General features: G+C 40.6%; 1 protein-coding gene across 1 annotated transcript in view; it reads right to left on the bottom strand.

Moving 5' to 3' along the window:
• Positions 1 to 7,708: 7,708 nt before the first annotated feature.
• Positions 7,709 to 19,010, bottom strand: part of ENTHD1 (ENTH domain containing 1) — an 88,168-nt gene continuing 76,866 nt past the window's right edge. Inside the window, exon 6 of the mRNA XM_053584941.1 lies at positions 7,709 to 8,881. Coding sequence (XP_053440916.1) covers positions 8,280 to 8,881 — 602 coding nt within the window. The 3' untranslated portion in view covers positions 7,709 to 8,279. The remainder of the gene's footprint in view (positions 8,882 to 19,010) is intronic.

Raw genomic sequence — 19,010 nt, 5'->3', positions numbered from 1 at the left:
TTGACTTTGTGCTTTTTGAGCTGTATGTTTACTCTTATAGCTGGATTAATCTAGCATGGTACTGTTTCTAGTTCAGCAAGTTATATTTTGACATTTAGATAATAACATGATAATCTTGTTAATGATAATCTTGGCAATGATATATGCTTTAGGGATTGATAGTTATCAGGCAATTGATACCTGATTATTGGTTTGGGGGCAGTGGGGTACAGGTGGAACAGAGCAAGTGCAGTGTTAACAAAAGCTGGTTCCTTGGGGTTGGTGGCCCTCCCTGCACAGTGGGTGTGATGGTAAAGCCAACATCTCATCACCCACGCAGAGATGAAGAAGCCAACTGCTAAGACACTACTGGGTCCCCCCCCACTTTGATTTTTAAAAGAAGTGTGAACATATTACTGCTTCACATAACAGAATTCCAAACAAAATGTTTTCCTTTAGTCTCTGTTGGCTATTTCTGGGCTGCTCTGCGTGGTCAAGTGATGTGACATACTCCAGAGGCAGAGAACCATCATGGTACGAGTAAGTGAAAATTGTCCACTGCCAGGTGAACCAGTGTGAACGGCCCCCAATTAAAGTCAAATTGTGTGTGTGGCTGCATGACATTCACACGGTTTAATTAGGTGGGAAAGAGAGAAACTGGGACACTCTCTTCATCTCTAAACCAGCTCTAAAGATGTCCTGCCCCAGCCCCAACATCTGCTAATCTGAGTCTTGATATGAAAGGGCCAAGGAAGGGGTTGTGTGGATGGAGGCTGACAGCTCTGCAGAAACAGGGGGTCCAGCCAAGGGAGTTCCAGAGGGCCTGGGGTGGCAGCTGCAGCCGACCAGCTCCTGTAGGTCCTGGGGGCCCAGCCTGGGAGCAGGATGTGCCTGAGGGACAAGGTGGAGGGAGGGTACAAGGCAGAGCCAGGCCAGACCCGCCTGTCTTTCTGCTCGCCTCTTCCATCCAGGAGCCTGGCTGTGAGCTAGCTGGGCCAGAGTTCAAGGTCTGGCCTTGACCCTTACTACGCCTGTATGACCCTGGACAAGCTCCTAGCTCTTCTTAGCCTGTGTTTTCTCACATTCACTATGACAAAACTAGTACCTTCCTGGCGGGGGTGTTAAGAGGATTAAAAAGTGCTTGCAACATTATTAGTGTTCATTAAGTGTCAACTACTACTATGATTATTAAACTAGGATTCTGGAGCTCATCCTTGATTCTTAACTCTCAATCCTCATTTTTATTTTATTTTTTGAGACAGGCTCACTTTTTCACCATAGAGTGCTATGGTGTTATAGCTCACTGCAACCTCAAATTCTTGGGTTCAATTGCCTCAGCTTCCCAAGTAGCTGGGACCAAAGGCTCCTGCCACAATGCCCAGCTATTTTTTTAGAGACGGGGTCTTGCTCTTGCTCAGGCTGGTCTGAAACTCCTGAGCTCAGGCAATCCACCCACCCCAGCCTCCCAGAGTGCTGGGATTACAGACATGAGCCACTGCACCCAGCATTCAACCTCATTGTTAGTTAATTGCCAAGTCCTCAAACTTGTACCTTTCACCCGTCTCTTTCCTCTCTCTGCACTCCCATCACCTCTGCCTTCCTTTAGGCCACAGGCTTGGCTTGGGTGAGTGGGACAGCAAGAGATCTATTTGCAGGATATAGATGAGGGCACTTTCAGGCAGTCATGGGCAGCATGGGCTGGGAAGGACTGAGCAGGGAGGGAGTTAGGCCAGGTGATGGCTGTGTGAATAGAGAAGAGGGGACAGGAACACGGCTTTGAGGGGATGGGATGGGCCCACAGAGCCCAGGCACTGCCTGAGTGCTGGGGAGAGGGGAAGAGGAAAGACCCGAAGCAGATTCCGGAACTGGTGTCACCATTGTCAGACACAGGAAAGGCAGAGGAGCAGGCTGGGCGGAAGACAGTGAACTCGTGATTTGTCATGGGGTTCAAAGCAGGAAATGTGTGTGAAAGTGCTTTGACATCTACAAATTGCTACACAAATGCAAGTTATTATTTTTCGACATTTAGATAATACATGATAATCTTGTTAATGGTAATCTTGGCAACGATACATGCTTTAGGGATTGATAGTCATTAGGCACATTCTTTTAGGAACTGAGTAGAATAATTCATTTGTCCAAAGTAGCAAATGTATAATCCAGAAATAGAATGCAGGTTTCTCATCCAACCCTAAAACACATTTGTTCATCCCTTTGAGCCTATACATGAGAAATGCTCACTGCGCGTGCTCACTCTCACTCCCTGCAGTGGCTGAGAGGGTAGGCTCTGACTTTGAATCCTGGCTTTGCCTAGCAGTAGCTGGGTGACAGGTTGCTTCAACAATCTGTGCCTCAAATTCCCCATTTGTAAAGCAGGTATGATGGTAATCCCTACCGCAAAGGATTGTGGTAGGAACTGAGTGACTAATATTAATATATAGGAAGCACTTTTAAAATAATGCAAGCCCCATAAAAGGCTCTGGGGGCCTCCCGATTGCCCTGCCTGTCCTGCTGTGGCCCTTCTGCTTGACACAACAGCCAGAAGGAGTCTTTGGAACCCTACATAGAGCGTGCCATTCTCTGCTCAAAACCTCCAGTGTGCCCCTTCCCCGCAGGCCTTATTGTGCCTACACCCCCCTGCCTAGTCTCCACTCCCTTGCCCCTCTGTAATCCTCTCCTGCCACATCCCAGCCCCAGAAGCTGGCCACCTCCCCATCTGCAAATACACAGGCTGTCCCCCAGCCTGGGCGGCACATCCCAGAGGTCCTTACTTCCCTCCATCTCTGCCTTGCTCAAATGTTCCCAGGGTGTGAGCCTCCTCCAGTTGCTGGGTGCTTTCCACCCTTCCCAGCTCTGGTGTTTTCACAGCACATGGTGCTAACACATTATGTAAGTCACTTATTTACTGTTTATTGTGGATTGTCTCTCTCCTGCCCATGAGAATGGAGAATGCTCCACAAGGGCAGGACTTTTTGGATTTGTTTTATTAACTGATGCATTTTAAGCACTCAGAACAGAGGCTGTATATATAGTCCATGAGTTAAATGGACTGTATGTTCAATTTTGATGGTCAAGGCAATCTCTAAGTTGTTCATCATCCTTTGGAGCTCAGAAAGCATCTCCCACAGACAACATCTTCCAGTGGTGGTCAGGCTACCTGTGCTGTGGCAGGTGTGCACAGACACGCTCACATCTCACTCACGCTAGTCCTGCTGTGCTCCCCACCTCCACCCCCGTATGCCCTTTCTGTTCATCCTAGTGAATCACGACTCTCACTGTCAAGGGGGACATTCTCTCAGCTACCAAAAGCTTAGCCTTCTCATTCTGTCCAAGAGAAGGCATTTTTCTAAATCGATTAGAATGCTTTGTAAATCCCGAAAGTCTGTGGAGATACTAGATTCAGATTCAGGACCTGTAAGATGACTCAAAACTGAAAAACGTGTAGATTTTTCATGTGCTGTTGCCTCTGCACCAATATGGATTGTTTGCTTATTTTATTGATCACTAATTTAATCAGAGATAGTGAATAATTTAAAAATGCTTAATTTACCAACAGACAAGTTGATCTTTCTATTTTGCTAGTCATTGCTTTTACTACCTTTGTGATGTGCTAAAAGCTTGTCAGTTAAAGAAACAGACCATTAGGTAAGAACAGAAATGTTAAGAAAGTATAATATATTAGATTTCTGTGTAACTTGAGAACTGTACAGGGACCCAACAGGACACTGGACCAAAAAGTGATTAATGATTTAGCCTCACTACAAGGCATCTGTCATATGTAATAAAATAATATGCCATTATCTTTTCCCTCTGTGATTAAGGCTGTAGGCTATCTCCTCCTCCATGCTAAGAGTGTTCTGTGTTATCAGAAAGATGTAGTGTGCACAACTGAACGCATAGATTGTGATATTTTATAATGGAATTTTACTGTCTGAATAGCTGCAAATGCCCGAAGCCATAATTCTGCAATAATTACCATATCTTTGAGAACTTTCTGCACCATCAGTGAGAAAACAGAATTTTAAATTACCAAACAAAATCATCTTGAAAACCTAGTTTCTCCTGAGCCAATTTACTTTTTTCTAAGCCTGCCTGCTGATAAAAGGTGGCACATATATTCTGCTGTAACAATAATATGCTTGGCCTCCTCAAATTACTTAGTGTTCTGCAAAAAATAAGAAATCTCTCAATTCCACATATCTAAACCTTTTTATCACATCTCAGAATCCACTCTATTAAAGTAAAACCTAGAACATCAGGGCCTCTCTACTGAATATGTAATGGGTTCACCAAGTTGTCCTCAATATTCCCTTTCTCTTTACAATGAAGACGCTCCAAAGAGGGACCTCCTTGCGCATCCAGGGCAAACCCCTGTCACAATGAACTAATTCGGAATGGATTTCGGGAACACTTTAACCCCCAAATTTCTATATTTTATTTTCAATATGATCCATTACTTGTTGGTCTTTTTCTTTTACTCAGTCTGTAAAGGCCACCTAACCATCACCTACTGCTTCACGGCATAACATCTGAAACTAACCTGCTCAAATGTCTGACCTGCTGGTTTTAGACACCCTGTATTCAAACTCATCATGTTCCCTCTAGCTCTCACGTACTGTACGTGCTGTCCTCTCTGCCTAGAAAATTCTTTCTCCGCCTCGACTCCCTTTGCTCGACTAACTCCGGTTATCCTTCAGAATCCCGTTTGGATGTCATTTCCTCCAGGTGACATTCCCTGTGCCCCTAGTCAGAGCTGGCTGTCACTCTTTATCCATCAGTCTCTGCCACTCCACACTGTGCTTCCCAAGTTCACAGGACCTTCATGTTTATGGAAACCACCTGGTTACCTGTGTCTGCGGTAAACTAGCTCTGAAGACAGGGAGCACATCCTCTTGTTCACTGCTATATCCCCAATGTCTAGCAAATTGCCTGCTCATAATAGCTGCTTAATAAATAAAGAATGAACATGAGTAATTGGACAGTAGGTAAACGTTAAAATATTTTTATAACCGCCTTATAATAGGATTGAGTTCCAAGTAAAATACTTATGAGAATAGCATCTAATGAAGTATTTTTAATTTGCGATAATTACAAAGTCAATCAGAATATAGCCTTTCTTAATTTAAGCCAGGTTTGTTCTATTCGTTTAATGGAGTTGGCTAAATAGAAGCTCAAATAAGTGCTTGTTAATTATACTAATTAACAAATGGTTGCATTGAAATACACAAGCTGGTTAAAACCTAGTTAAAAGTCTGAATGCGCTGTGTGCTTGTAGTAAGCACCTCGTAAGCAAGGCAGTTTCTCAAAGGGATCATTTTTGTTGTTTCACTTTTTTGTGGGATTTCTCTGAGTATTCAAGACACGTGATGAAGCACCTTTTGCAGAGGGGCGAGAAGGAAGGCTGTTAACTTTGGAGGGTTTTTCCTTCACTTTTAGCAACATACAACTAATAAATTTCATAGCCAGTATCAAAGAGGAGATATGGCATCCTATCACCCCCCTAAGAATCCACCGGCAGTTCTCCCGCACATATGAAGAAAGCCTCAAGATTTCCTCCTCATTTTACACTCTGTCTTATCTCATAAAGAAGTTTGTTTGGCAGTATGTCATCAGTAGCATTTATTTCCATAATCCTAGAGTTGATATTTCAGCTCAAAAGTTACTTCCTTAAAATAAAACTTCTCTGAATTCCCTGACCAGGTCAAATCCTAATGAACCATTAGATTTTTACATTTTTTTTTTTGACAACTGATTAATCTATCAAATTCCTCCTCAGCTGCCTCAGCCCCCCTGTCATTCATTCCTCAACATCCTGCATTTCTTCTCACTTCAGGATCTTTTCACTGACAATTCCTTGGAACAGTTCACACTGTTCTAGACCTCAAGCTCTCCAAGGACAGGACCTATGTCTTGTTTTTGCTCCCTTCTGTATTCCCAGGGCCTGGTACAGAGCCTTACAAATGGTACTCAGAAAAAGAGACCTGATAGGTAAATGATCCCAGAAGCCACTTTTCCCTAAGGGCATTTGCTGAGTCCAACAAATTCCAATTTCCATTTTTATGGCTTTGAAAGGTGATAGGAACAGAAATCACCCCATAAAAGGCATAAGTCTAACACGAGATGCTCCTTACACCAAAGTGGAACCTACGGGCTATCCAGTGAGAATGAATTGGAAATTAACCAATTGTTTTGAAGAATTTAAGTCTGGGATTAATTTAGGTATCTAGAGAACTTCAAGCCATGACCTTGATTTACTTAACCAGTGTGGTAACCAACAGGCACTTACAGAAGCAAAAAAAGAACAAGTTCTTGCATTATTCATACAAATGTCAAGTATTCATGACCAGAACACAAAGATAATCATACACAAGTGAACACCATGAGTATGAACGAACAGACAACAAATAACAAAAAATAACATCTAAATTAACATATATTTTATCTGATCCATCAGTATCTCTGAATTGATCAATTCTCATACACCTTCACAATGCCCACCCTGCTCTGAGCCACTGATAGCTCTCATCTGGATAACAATAGCCTTCTAACTGTCTTACCTGCTTCATCTTATCTCCCTGTATCACTTCCCCTCTCAAAGCCAGAGGGATCTTTTATTTTTAATTTTTTTAGAGGCAAGTTCATGCTCTGTAGCCCATCCTGGAATGCAGTGGCACAACCACAGCCAACTGTAACCTCAAACTTCTGCCTCAGCCTCCCAAATAGCTAGGACTACAGGTGCATGTTACCACATCTGGCTAATTTAAAAAATTTTGTTTTTTGTAGAGATAAGTCTTGCATGTTGCCCAGGCTGGTCTTGAACTTCTGACCTTAAGCACTCTTCCCACCTCTCTCTCCCAAAGTGCTAGGATTATTGGTGTGAGCCACTGTGTCCAATCCAGAGTGATCTTTTAGAATCTAGTCACATATCATTTTATACCCTAAACCAGTGTTTTTCAACCTTTTTTATCTCCTGGCACACCTGAACCTATAGTTAAACTTCCATGGCACACTTAAATTATGTTGATCAACAAAAAGAGTAAAAAAGAATATACTTACTGTGCTTTTATCTTTTGAAGATAATTAATGATCTTTAAAAATTTTTGCAGCACACATAAGATCCTCCAGAGCATACCAGTTAAAAATCACTGCCTTAAACGTCTGTCACCTTTATTTCACAGAATAGAAGCCCAAATCTCTAATAGTCATCTGGGACCAGGCCCTGCTCTTTGAGCCATGACCTACCCTCCTGCTACTCTGCCCTTTGTTCACCTCACTCTAACTGCCTCAGCTGCCCTGTCATTCATTCCTCAACATCCCATATTTCTTCTCACTTCAGCATCTTTTCACCGACAATTCCCTCTATCTCTTAACCCCGTTTGCATGATGAAAAAACTAGTTTCAGGTTGTCTGGGGGCAGGACCAGGCATTAGTTTATTTTTTAAATGTTCTGTATGTCTTTAAAATAATCAAGATTATTTTATCCTTGAGTTGGTAACTGTTGAGACAGAGTGATGGGAGATCATTACACTATCCTCTTAAACAAGCATAAAACAAAATAAAAGTGTCTATGGCGATTGTAACATGCAGCAGGGTTAGGAGCCACTGGTGTATAATCCCCAAACTCGATCATTTTGCCCATAAATAATTGAGACATTTGTACTTGAAAGGTTGTTTTAATGAATTAAAAAGATACACAGAAGATGAAAAACATCAAATTTACTTGCTCAAATGGAAGGAAAAAAAGAATGTGTTTGAATTCATTTTGTAATGTACATTAACAAACAACTGTTCCAGGCCTACTTGTTTCAACTTAGCTTCCAACATTGTGGCATCTGAAAAAAGGAAAAGAAGATTTCTGGCCCTTGGTTCGCAGAACCTGAAACTTGGAAGAGAACAGTGAAACATATACCCCAAACTTAATCCCCCTGGGTCACTGCAGGGCTTGTGAACAATGAAGCAGAACTCTCTAATGGTCATTTGCAGGGTGAGGTCTTGCTACAACTTCCACTAATGCTAAACCCATTTTGAGGTAAAGTGCAGAGGAGTGAAATTCTCTTCACTTTCAAATAAACTAATACCTAAACTTGAAATTATCAAAGGAGACATCTTTCTCTTTTAAAAAATAAACCACTCAAATGAAATTATTGGTTTGAAAGACACTTGCTAATAACCTAACAAGGAAAAATTAAACCATCACTCCCCACCTTATTACCATAGTAATGCAACTCTATAAAAATGTTAACTTAAGTCTTTGAGGAGTCAAACTACATGAGCTCTATCAAAAATGGCTATTGAGATGATTAGATTTGATCTGAGCTCCCCTCAGAAAACTGGGGGACCTGCAAAGATTGGATTTTTGGTGGACTATTCCCACTTGTGCTTCCCAGATGGCTGCTGATGGCACCAAGCTGCTGTATCACTGTGCTCAGGTCTTCATGGAGTCGAACTATTGCACTCTTGACCTCCCCTAGAAGAACCATAATGGAATTGTTTGCTTCAGGTTCCCTGGGCAGGCCTTTGGTTGTTGGAAAACTAGAACAAGATAGAGAGGTGAAGTGGTCTACATTTTGGGTGGAAAACTCTACCCAGTTATTGCTAGATACATGACTTGTCTTTTTAGCAGAATCAGAGTTATCTGGAAGAGTTTCCAGTTTGTTGAGGTTGCCATTTTCCTCTTCATCAGAAGACAATGGGCCCCTAGGAGCAAAGGGGTGATGAACCTTGGTTGTCTTATCTCCATCTTTAAAGGGAGCAAAAGAGAACTGTTGATGGGGCAAAGTCCAGAAGGAACGTCTGGCCAGAATTGGGGGTAAGAGATGAACCGACTTCTCCGGAGAGGATGAATCAGGAGATGACATGGATAAAGTAGAAAAGGAAGATGGTTCCTCAGAGGTAGTTGAAACTACAATGTATAAACGAGAAAGATTTATGCAATATACAAATGAGAGCAATAGCTAAAATAATTTTATAATGTAAAAGCCTATCTGAAAGGTCTCAACATAAATAAACTACTTAGAATTTTATATGTTAAGTATTCACAATAAGCCTAAAAAAACCCAAAGTAGGAAACAGAAAATCTACCGATGTATTATATATCAATAATACCATGGAAATGAAACTAAAATAGATTTATCAATATTCATCTTGACTCCCAAACCCTGCCCAACATATTTTTACTCTAAACTTAATTAGAGTAAGCAGAAAAGTATTAAACCACTTTCTACTGACTGCCGGCATTTTAAGTTGGTATTTAAAGTAGAAAGTCTGAGAAACCTGTAACTGTGATTCCTTCATCTTCCCCCCACCCACCCTCAGTGATTATTCAATGATTATTATGGCAAATGAACTACCAACTGTAAGACTGTAAGTGCCCAAAAGTTAGTAAAATTAGTCTTTTTCTCTCTGTGGTCAAATATAATCAAGACTAAAGTCCAATCCATTTGAGGTCATTTTCTCTAAGAAACCATAAGTAAAATAAAAAGCATTCTAAAGCTATTTTCCATAAAATTAAAAGTTTTGAAAAAAGTTTTACTTCCTTTTAGGCAAAATCATAGCAAGCCTCTTCTCTTATACTTCATGCTAATCATCATTTCCCATACTGTTCTGAGGAACACTGTGTTCCTTAAGATGTTGGAAGACGTTTTGTGGAACAGGGGTTTGGAGTAAAATAAGACCAGGCATCTGCATACTGCACCTCCCAATAGGTGATTAATAACATCCATTAACACACTTAAATTTCTGAGAAATTTATAGTAATTTAATTTTTTCAAATGTTTTCCAAACTTTCTTTTTTCTCCTAAGAAATAGGGTCTTAGGCTGTTGCCCAGACGGGGCAGGCTGGAGTGCAGTGGCATGATTATAGATCATAGTAACAATGAGTCAAATATCAGTATCATGGGTCTATGTTGCTCAGGCTGGTCTTGAATTCCTAGGCTCAAGTGATCTTCTTGCCTCAGACTCCTAAAGTGTTGGGATAAGAGGTATGAGCCACTGTGCCTGGCCTCCCAACTTTCTTAAACATAAAACTTTTTTCCTTTAGGATATTTATACTCACTCGTGGGATGTGGTACAAATTAGTGAAGTCCAGATCTGAAGTCTTTGCAACTAACTCTGAACTTGCTACTTTAGAGAAACCAAACTTATTCACTGTAACTCACAGGACAGGGAATTTGATGCTTATCACTGTTTTATTTTGCTTTACATATTCATGTCCTTTCTAAACTAAATTGAACCTCTTATAAAAACTATGGCCAGGGCAGGCAGCTTCTATTTTCTGCCCCCAAATACTGCATGGCCTATCTCCAGTTTTCACGGAAAATTCCAATCATAAAACTTCTGGGGAATAAAATGAATATTCTCAGCTGATGCAGCAGCAGGACATGAAAAGCAAAGCAGGAACCTCATCGGCACATGGTCAAGGCAAGCCAAGAATACTTAGAATCTAGGTCAGGCTAATCCTGACATTCTCTCCTTTGGTATGTCAGTGAAGACAGCCTCCAGAGTTTGTGTCCCGAATCACACTGCAGGCCTCTGAACTGGGAATGCCATGTGTCTGGATCACCGTTGTCACGAGACATGCCCCACCAACCATCCTCCTGTGTGGGCTCTCGAGTTTTCTGTGTCCCATGTCGTTCTCTTCCTGGGTTTACTCTCAGTTTGGTGTACATCTTTTCCAGTAGCTCAGTGAAAAAGGATGTATGAGGTTAAACCTTTTGAGAACCTGCATCTCTGAAAAGTGCATGTCTGTACTGCACTTTTAGGCTTAATGATTGTTTGGATAAAGAATTCTAAGTGGGAGATCCTTTTCTCTCAGAATGCTGAAGCCCACATTTCACTGTCTTCTTGTTTCCAGCATTCTTGCTGAGGAGTTGGAGCCATTCTAATTCTTACTCGTTACATATAGCCTACTTAATCTCTGAAGTATTACAGAATTTCCTCTTTATCCCTTGGTGTTCTGAAGCTTCTCAGAGATATGCCCTGAAATGGGACTATTCCCATTCATTAAAGTCCAGTGAAAGTGGTACTTCCAATCAGGCAACTTATCTCCTTTGGCTTCAGAAAATCTTCTTGAATGATTTAATTATTTTCTCCTTTGTTTTCTCTATTATCTCTTTCTGGACCTCCTCTTGTTCAGATGTTAGAGCTCTAGGACTAGTTTTCTAATTTTCCTATTTTTCTTTCCAGTTGTTCCTACTTTTCTTTTTGTTCTACTTCCTTGGAGATTTTGTCAACTTTAGCTTCCAATTCTACCATTGAGCTTTTCATTTCTGCTATTATATTTTTAATTTCCAAGAGCTATTTTTTTCTCAGAAATTCTTTTTGTAACACCCTGTTCTTGTTTCATGGATATATTGTACTATCTTATTTCTTTGAGGATAATAATGATAAGCTTTAAAAAAGTTTTCAAAAATCAGTACAACAAAGAGACCCTCATCTTTCTTGCAGCACTATTCACAATAGCTGAGATAGGGAGTCAGCCTAGGTTTCCACTATTCCTTTCCCTTTCCCTGAAAGTTTACTGAAACTTACAATTAAATCAGATTAATAAGAGACAGGTTTATTTACTGTGTGCATGGGGAGAATCACAGGGTGATTATTCAATATCCCAGTGGGATACAGATATTTTTATACATGTTTTTTAGATGGGAGAGGGAGATGAGCAGCACAGGTGACTCTGTTTATCACTGGGGTGATAAGCGGTTACTAGGGAGGATGAATGGATGGGGAAACAGATTGACTTGTAAATTAACCTGAGAGACAGGTTATGTTTTAAATAATTTGGGCCAGGTCTGGTTAAATTCTTGATTTTCTTTCCTGAAATATATTGAGATAATAGAGAGGGGAAGGGAAATCCAATGTTCTTTTTGATTGGTCTGATTTATGTCTCTTTCAGTGGTCTGTTAATCTCTAAGAGCCTTTAGTTTAAAATATTCTTTTTACCAAGGAGTCATATTTTGAGGTGAAATTTCCTGAGCTCCTTCACAACAACAGTGGAATAAATGAGGAAAATGTTGTATATATACACAATGAAATACTATTCAGACATTAAAAAAATGAAATCATGTCCTTTGAGACAACATGAATGGAGTTGCAGGACATTACGTCAAGTGACATAAGCCAGGAACAGAAAGTTAAACACTGCACATTCTCACTCATATGTGGACACTACAAAAAACTTGATCTCAGTGAAGTAAAAAATAGAACAAGTGATACTAGAGGCTAAGAAGGGCAGTGGGACGGTTGGTAGGGAGATAGGGGGAGATCTGTTGAAGGCTGCAACGTAGGAAGGATGGGTTCAAGGGTTCTACAGCACTGAGGGGAATATAGTTAGCACTAATATGTAGTTTCAAATAGCCAAGAAGAGGGTATTGAATATTCCTGAAAGGATGGACTTGCTAAAATAACAGAAAAATACCAAGAACAGAAAAATTACCTAACTCACAGAATCTCAGTAAGGGCTAAGATCTATCATATGAGCTTTCCATCTCTCTCTCTCCCTCTCTTGCTGACGGATACCCCGTGGGGGGCTCTATTTTCACAATATTTGGAAAGGGCTAAACTGACAGAGAGGAAATATAAATTTTTAGATCTATTGACTAAAAACTGCCTTTTAGAACTTTCTTTTTATAGCCTTGGAGAGCTCCTGAACAGATTGGGGGTGGGGAGTGGGGTGAGTGCAAGCAGGCCTCAGTTCCTGCTCAAAAAACTATTTGGTAGGGCGGCGCCTGTGGCTCAGTGAGTAGGGCGCCGGCCCCATATACTGAGGGTGGCGGGTTCAAACCCAGCCCCGGCCAAACTGCAACCAAAAAATAGCTGGGCGTTGTGGCGGGCGCCTGTAGTCCCAGCTGCTCGGGAAGCTGAGGCAAGAGAATCGCGTAAGCCCAAGAGTTAGAGGTTGCTGTGAGCCGTGTGACGCCACGGCACTCTACCCGAGGGCGGTACAGTGAGACTCTGTCTCTACAAAAAAAAAACAAAAAACTATTTGGTGTTCATGGTCACTTAATTCTGTGGTTTTGGTTATAATACTCACACCCTCAACTTTCCTAGCATCTCTCATTTCAGAGACCTTCCATCTACTCTCTTAGAAAACAAATCTCCAGATTCTTCCAGGGGTTGTTGGAGGTGGGTGGGTGTTCAGGGTAATTGTTCACCTGTCTGGAAAAGTAGAGAAGTCTAAGGATTTAACTGCTTTTCAAATAGCTGTTTTCTTTCTTTCTTTTTTTTTTTTTGCAGTATTTGGCCAGGGCTGGTATATGGGGCTGGTGCCCTACTCCTTTGAGCCACAGGCACCACCCTCTAATTCTCTTTATTTAGCATATGATGTGGAGTAGGTTTTATAATCCGATTTTAAATGAGGCAAAGGAAACTCAAACAGGCTAAAAGTGTTTCCCAAGATTGCAAGGTTAAAGAAGGGCAGGGATGGGATTCCAACTCAAGTCTCTCTGATACCAAAGCATATGATCTTAATCACTACATGCCACACTTCTACACCATTCTACGGTATTATAATTATTTTTACTCATAATTATATTAAAGTTGGGCTATAAAATTTAGAAGGCAAGCAACCAGGATGGTGAGGGGTCTTGACATCTTATCTGTAAGGAATGGTTGATAGATATGCTAATCTTACCCAAAGAGATAGCAAGAGAAAGAGGGAGAGGCTATATTCAATTATTTGAAGATAGTTACAAAACCTTAGTAATAATAACTTTCACTTCTCATATTGTTCATGAGCTAGAACTGGCATCATCAGGTGACAGTTACAAGAAAACAGCTTTTAGCCTAATTAATAGCGAACTTTCTAATAGTCATAATTCTCCAGGCAAGGAATGAGCTGCTTTGGGAAATGGTGAGTTTCTTAATACCCAGGAGCTCATGCACAGCCTGAATGGCCATTTGCTAAGGATGTTGAGGCAAGATCAGTGCATCAGGTAATAGAACTATGTTTTTGATGAGATTCTGAGATTACAGGATCCAAAACACATCCATGAAAATACTAAGAAACTATTCTAGAAAGAGAAGAATTAAGTTCACTCTGGTCAGAAAGAACAATTTAATAAGAAACATTTAAGTAGACCAAGAGGAAAATTATATTTGAGTAAAATATTAATATCATGTTATCTATTTAGAGATATGCAGTTATGCTAGTCACCTATATATGATGTGACCAAAAACCCTGGTATTTAACTTTATGCTGGTGATTCTTGAAGTGTGATAGTAGCAGCATCAACTCAGAATTTGTTAGAAAGAAGGGTCTTGGGCCCTACCTCAGACCTACTAAATTAGAAACTGGGTTAGGTCCAGAAAACTAAGTTTGTGCATGCATGCATGTGTGCACGCTATGTTTGTTAGTTGTTTATTTACCAAGAGACACTCTTCTTTAACCCACATGTTGATGTTTCATACTTCAGGAACAAAGGTCAGTGACAAACTCCTAAGAAGTGAACCCAAAGAAATTCTTTATATTCTAAATTACTTTGTACTCTGAGAGATACTAGCCTTTCTCATCTTTCCAAAATCCTTCATGGAATCATAATTGCTGTAAAAATATGTGTATGCCTTCTTTCTTGGTTCAGCCACAGCAAACTTATGGGGAGCCACAACCCCCAGGGATACAATGAAAGCTCCAACAATATCAAATTTCAGACCCCTAGCCAGAAGGCCACACATCTGAGCTTTCATCAAAGCATTGGAAGCCAGGATAGCTACTGTTCTTGATAGATATGTCAACCTCAGCATTTCCCTTCTAGCTGATGGAGAAGTGAATTGCCAGAAAACAAGGTTTTAACAAACTTCTAGGTGTTTCTGACACATGCTAAAGTTTGGGAACCACTGCTTTCTTCTATCTGTCCACCTTTCTTTCACTGTATGGCCACAAGTGCTGACTACAGCTCATCATTGTTTACAGTTCTGCAGCTTTGATTCATAGGCTAAAGAAGCTTTTGCTTGTAACAAGCCACTTTAGCTCTAATTGCCGCACACCAATTTACTGTTGTTTCCAAACACTCCACAGCTGCACGCACACTTCAAGTGGCTCTCCAGGGCGCATCCCCCCTGTCCATTTAGTTCCCCTTCCAGAAGTTATTTGGGTGTGTTAACTTTCATATAGACTACTCAACAGAGCTGAGACGCAACAATTATTGCAAATAAGCTGCCATAAATGGCTATATTTTAAAATCTCATTGTGCAGTATATGCACACCAATTAATGCTGGGCTTGCTTAAAGATAGCACTGATAAAATTAACCCAAATGCTGATGTGTTATCTTTAACTTATTATACTCATAAGTAACATTAGGCCAGTTAATCTCTGCATATTGGTTTTACAGTGACAAGTGGCTGGACCCTCTTTGTCCGGTAACAGGATAAAGCCGGTGAAAATGCCCATCACTAACCAACATGAGAAAGTGTAGGGTAGTTTCTTTTTCCTTCAAAAAATTTAGAAAGGTCTAATGTAGTTGAACACACCTTCTATAATGTGGCTTAAGAGAATGAAGGCTACCTGCCACCATCTCTGGTTTCTAAGTATCTACTAACTCCTCTTTTTCTTTTTAGTATATATTATCTATGTAATTAGGTAATAAATTAAAAGAATAGCTTGAGCTACAGATATATAACTTAAAATTTAAACTGAGGAGAATGAATGAACTATTGCAGGAACAGAATTATTTAGGACCAAAAGGTCAAGTGAAGTTGCTATAGCTAATCTGTCCCTCTCCATCAGTAAAAATATTAGGGTGTATTAGGTGGTTGCCTTCACTTCCCTGATGTTAGAGATCCACTAATACATGACTATGCAAATATTTTAAAATTTGCCCAGCTCTTGCTCTCCAAAGAATTTATAACATTAGACCTGGAGCCTTCATACAAACAAATACTTCTTAAAACCAGGATAGAGACACTACCTTTATTCTCCATCATCTTGAGTGATCTTTGTCTGGAGGGACTAAGTCTCCATCCTAGTCTCATTTTTCCTTGAATTCCTCAACCAAGAAGACCTTCAGCAACCCGTCTGAGCACTCCCTAGAATGTGTCAACACTCAGAACTGCCCTACTCTGAAATCCTGTATTCCAAGTTTACTTTCCCTTTAGCTTATTTCCAGCCCCCTTGTTCCTTGAATACACATGCACTTGGGCTTCACTGAAACAGAGCCAGTGGTCCTTTGATTCTTCTCACTCTTCTGACGCCCATCTGGCTTTCCCTCCTTTCCTGTCCATCCCCTCTGCTCCTCTCTTGCTACTCCCTTGCTGCTGTGGATCCTGCCTTCCTGCTAACTTGTAATCAAAGGGTCAGCAAACCTTTCTGTAAAGGACCAGACAGTACATATTTTAGGCTTTGAGGGACAATAGTCTCTTGCAACCACTCAGCATTGATCTTTTAGCAAAAAAGCAGCCACACAAGTTAGCACGGTTGTATTCTAATATAACTTTACTTACCAAAACAGGTGGTTAGCCAGATTTGGCCCAGGGGCTGTTCTTTGCCACCCCTTGACCTAATTCTATTTAAATTTAAATATCCACCTTTTTCATTCCAATGCTTAGTCTTCTTAGCACAACTGAAGTAAAGTACAGAACTCTGCAAACTAGGGTGGCACAAATTACTAGTCTCCCAGTATCTTACCAACTCCTTCTTCCATTTTCTACCCTGGCTATTATAAATTTTTACCATTCCTTTCACAGACCCTATACCACTCCAAAGCCCTCAGCCTTGGCAGGTGACCTCCAATGGTAAGAAATTGGCACATGAGGGCTCAATGTGTCTTGATTACTAAAAAGAACAACCAACCACCAACCTGCCCTTCACATCACTTCTGGTACATTCTTTCTCCTCCTTCCTCTGTGCTCTCAGATTGGGCAAGTCTTTCTAGATTCTAGTTTCCACCTCTCCCAGAGCACCTCCCCCTTGGACTCCTGGCTATTTTTCCAACTCCTCCTCTCTTGTCCATTTCTCTTCTAGTTTCTAGCAACAGCCTCTGAAGTGCTCCCCTCCTCCCGCTTCACCCCTCAAACCAAACTTTCACATTCCCAAAACACATTGTAAGGTCATTACTCTGGCTAAGAACCTTTAATGACTTGTCCTGTACTCAAATTAAGTTACCAAACTTTTTAACCCAGCATACACAGCTCCTCACCATCTATTTGACATAATTTCCCACTGTTTTCTTCGATCACTTCTTCATGCACACTTTCTATTTCTGCTAGTTTTGATTTACTTATTAGATACTGAATACCTACTACGTACAAGAAACTGGGCTTGGTGCCAGGGATACAATAATAAACAAGGCAGACACAGAGCCTTCCTTCCTGCAGCTGACATTTCAGTAGGGGAGAAAGACATTGAACACTTAGAACATATGTAATTATTATCTAATTAGAATGACAGTAAGGGTATGAAGGATAATTGTAGGGCACTAAGACAGCATTCATTTAGGGGGATTTGAAATCCCCTAAGGAGCTCAGGAAAGCTGGAAGAAGTGATGTTTGAGCTGACCTCTGAAGGATGAGCAGGGTGAACTAGCAATAGGGTTGGGTCTGGAGGGCTCTGCCAAAGCAAACCACAGCACAGCCTGGTGGAACAACAGCTTATCTGACAAACAGAGGGTACCAGGCTGGAGAGAGAGGCAGAAGTGGGGCTGCCCAGGGCTTGGAAGAATATTTGACCCTTACCCAAAGAACATGGGAAGCAGTCTTTACTTTAAGTTGGGGAGTACTAGTGATCAGACCACTGGCTGCTCAATACAGAACAAATTGGAGCTTCCCGGAATCTCTTTGCTCAGTTACAGGTCAGTATTATTTCTCTGCCTGAAATGCTCTTTTTGGAAAGATAGGAACCTACTTGTTCCTGAGAATAAATGAGAAATTCCTAGGTACTTTTGGAAACAACCAGAGGGGATTTATGAGGGCTAGAAGGTGGTTGATGTTCTAAAGGTAGATCTAAAAATATGTAATAATAGCAAATTTTTATATTGCACTTACAGAGTTCTAGGCCCACTCTAGCACTTTGACATTTGCTAATCCATTAAATTGCCACAACAGCTCAATATGGCAGTGCCATCATCATCTTTACTTTAGAGATGAAGATCTTGACATGCAGAGAGGTCAGGCCCTTTACTGAAGGTCACAAAATTGGTGGTTGAGCTGGGATTATGACCCCAGGCAGTCCCTGACTCCAGAGTTTGTGTTATCAGCAACCATGTTATTCAGCCAAATCTGAGCCCTAACTTGACTTCATGGTGAGATTTAGGGACATTTGTTTTATTCTCCAATCTCCCTCTAGAACTGGGAGCTCTGCCTTCAATCTCTATCAAGCTCATGCTGCCTCTTCTAGGGAGTTAGGCAATTTTCAATCATGAAGCCCCCAATCAAGGAGCCAAGCCATATTCTAAATAACTAATACAGAAATAATTTGGCCCTGACTTATCAAATACATGAAAATACTATATATGAAATATATGAAATGCTCTATTTCACCCCTCCCTATTAAGAATTTCTAGTATATGTTGTTAAATCTATCAATGTCACATACACATTTTATGTCTATTTCCCCCCCTTCCTCCCTATTAACAAAATTGGAATGAGACATTAAGGATCAAATGAATATATTAAAAAAAAATCAATGTTCACCTTGTTGATTTCCACCAAAAGTAAATAAAAGCCTTGGGAGATTGCATGAACCTACAGAGTTACTTGACAGAAATTACATCTTAACAATACTGAGTTTTGTTAACAAGACCATCCATGAACATAGTATATCCTCTTAATTTATTTAGGTCTTTAATTGCTCTCAGAAATGTTTCATAGTCATCAGTGTAGAAGGCTTGCAAGTCTTTTGTTAAGTATTTTGGTATTTTTATGCTACTGTAAATGGTACTGTTATTTGAATTTCTAATTGTTCATTATCGGTAGAGAGTAATGCAATTCATTTTTTATGTTCACTCTACATCCTGAAATCTTGCTAAACTCACCTAATAGGTCCAACAGCTTTCTTTTTTTTTTTTTTCGTAGATTCTTTGAGATTCCTCACATAGATAA

Source organism: Nycticebus coucang, chromosome 3 (assembly GCF_027406575.1).
Source record: "Nycticebus coucang isolate mNycCou1 chromosome 3, mNycCou1.pri, whole genome shotgun sequence".
Classification (NCBI taxonomy): domain Eukaryota; kingdom Metazoa; phylum Chordata; class Mammalia; order Primates; family Lorisidae; genus Nycticebus; species Nycticebus coucang.
This window is presented reverse-complemented; position numbering and strand designations above follow the sequence as displayed.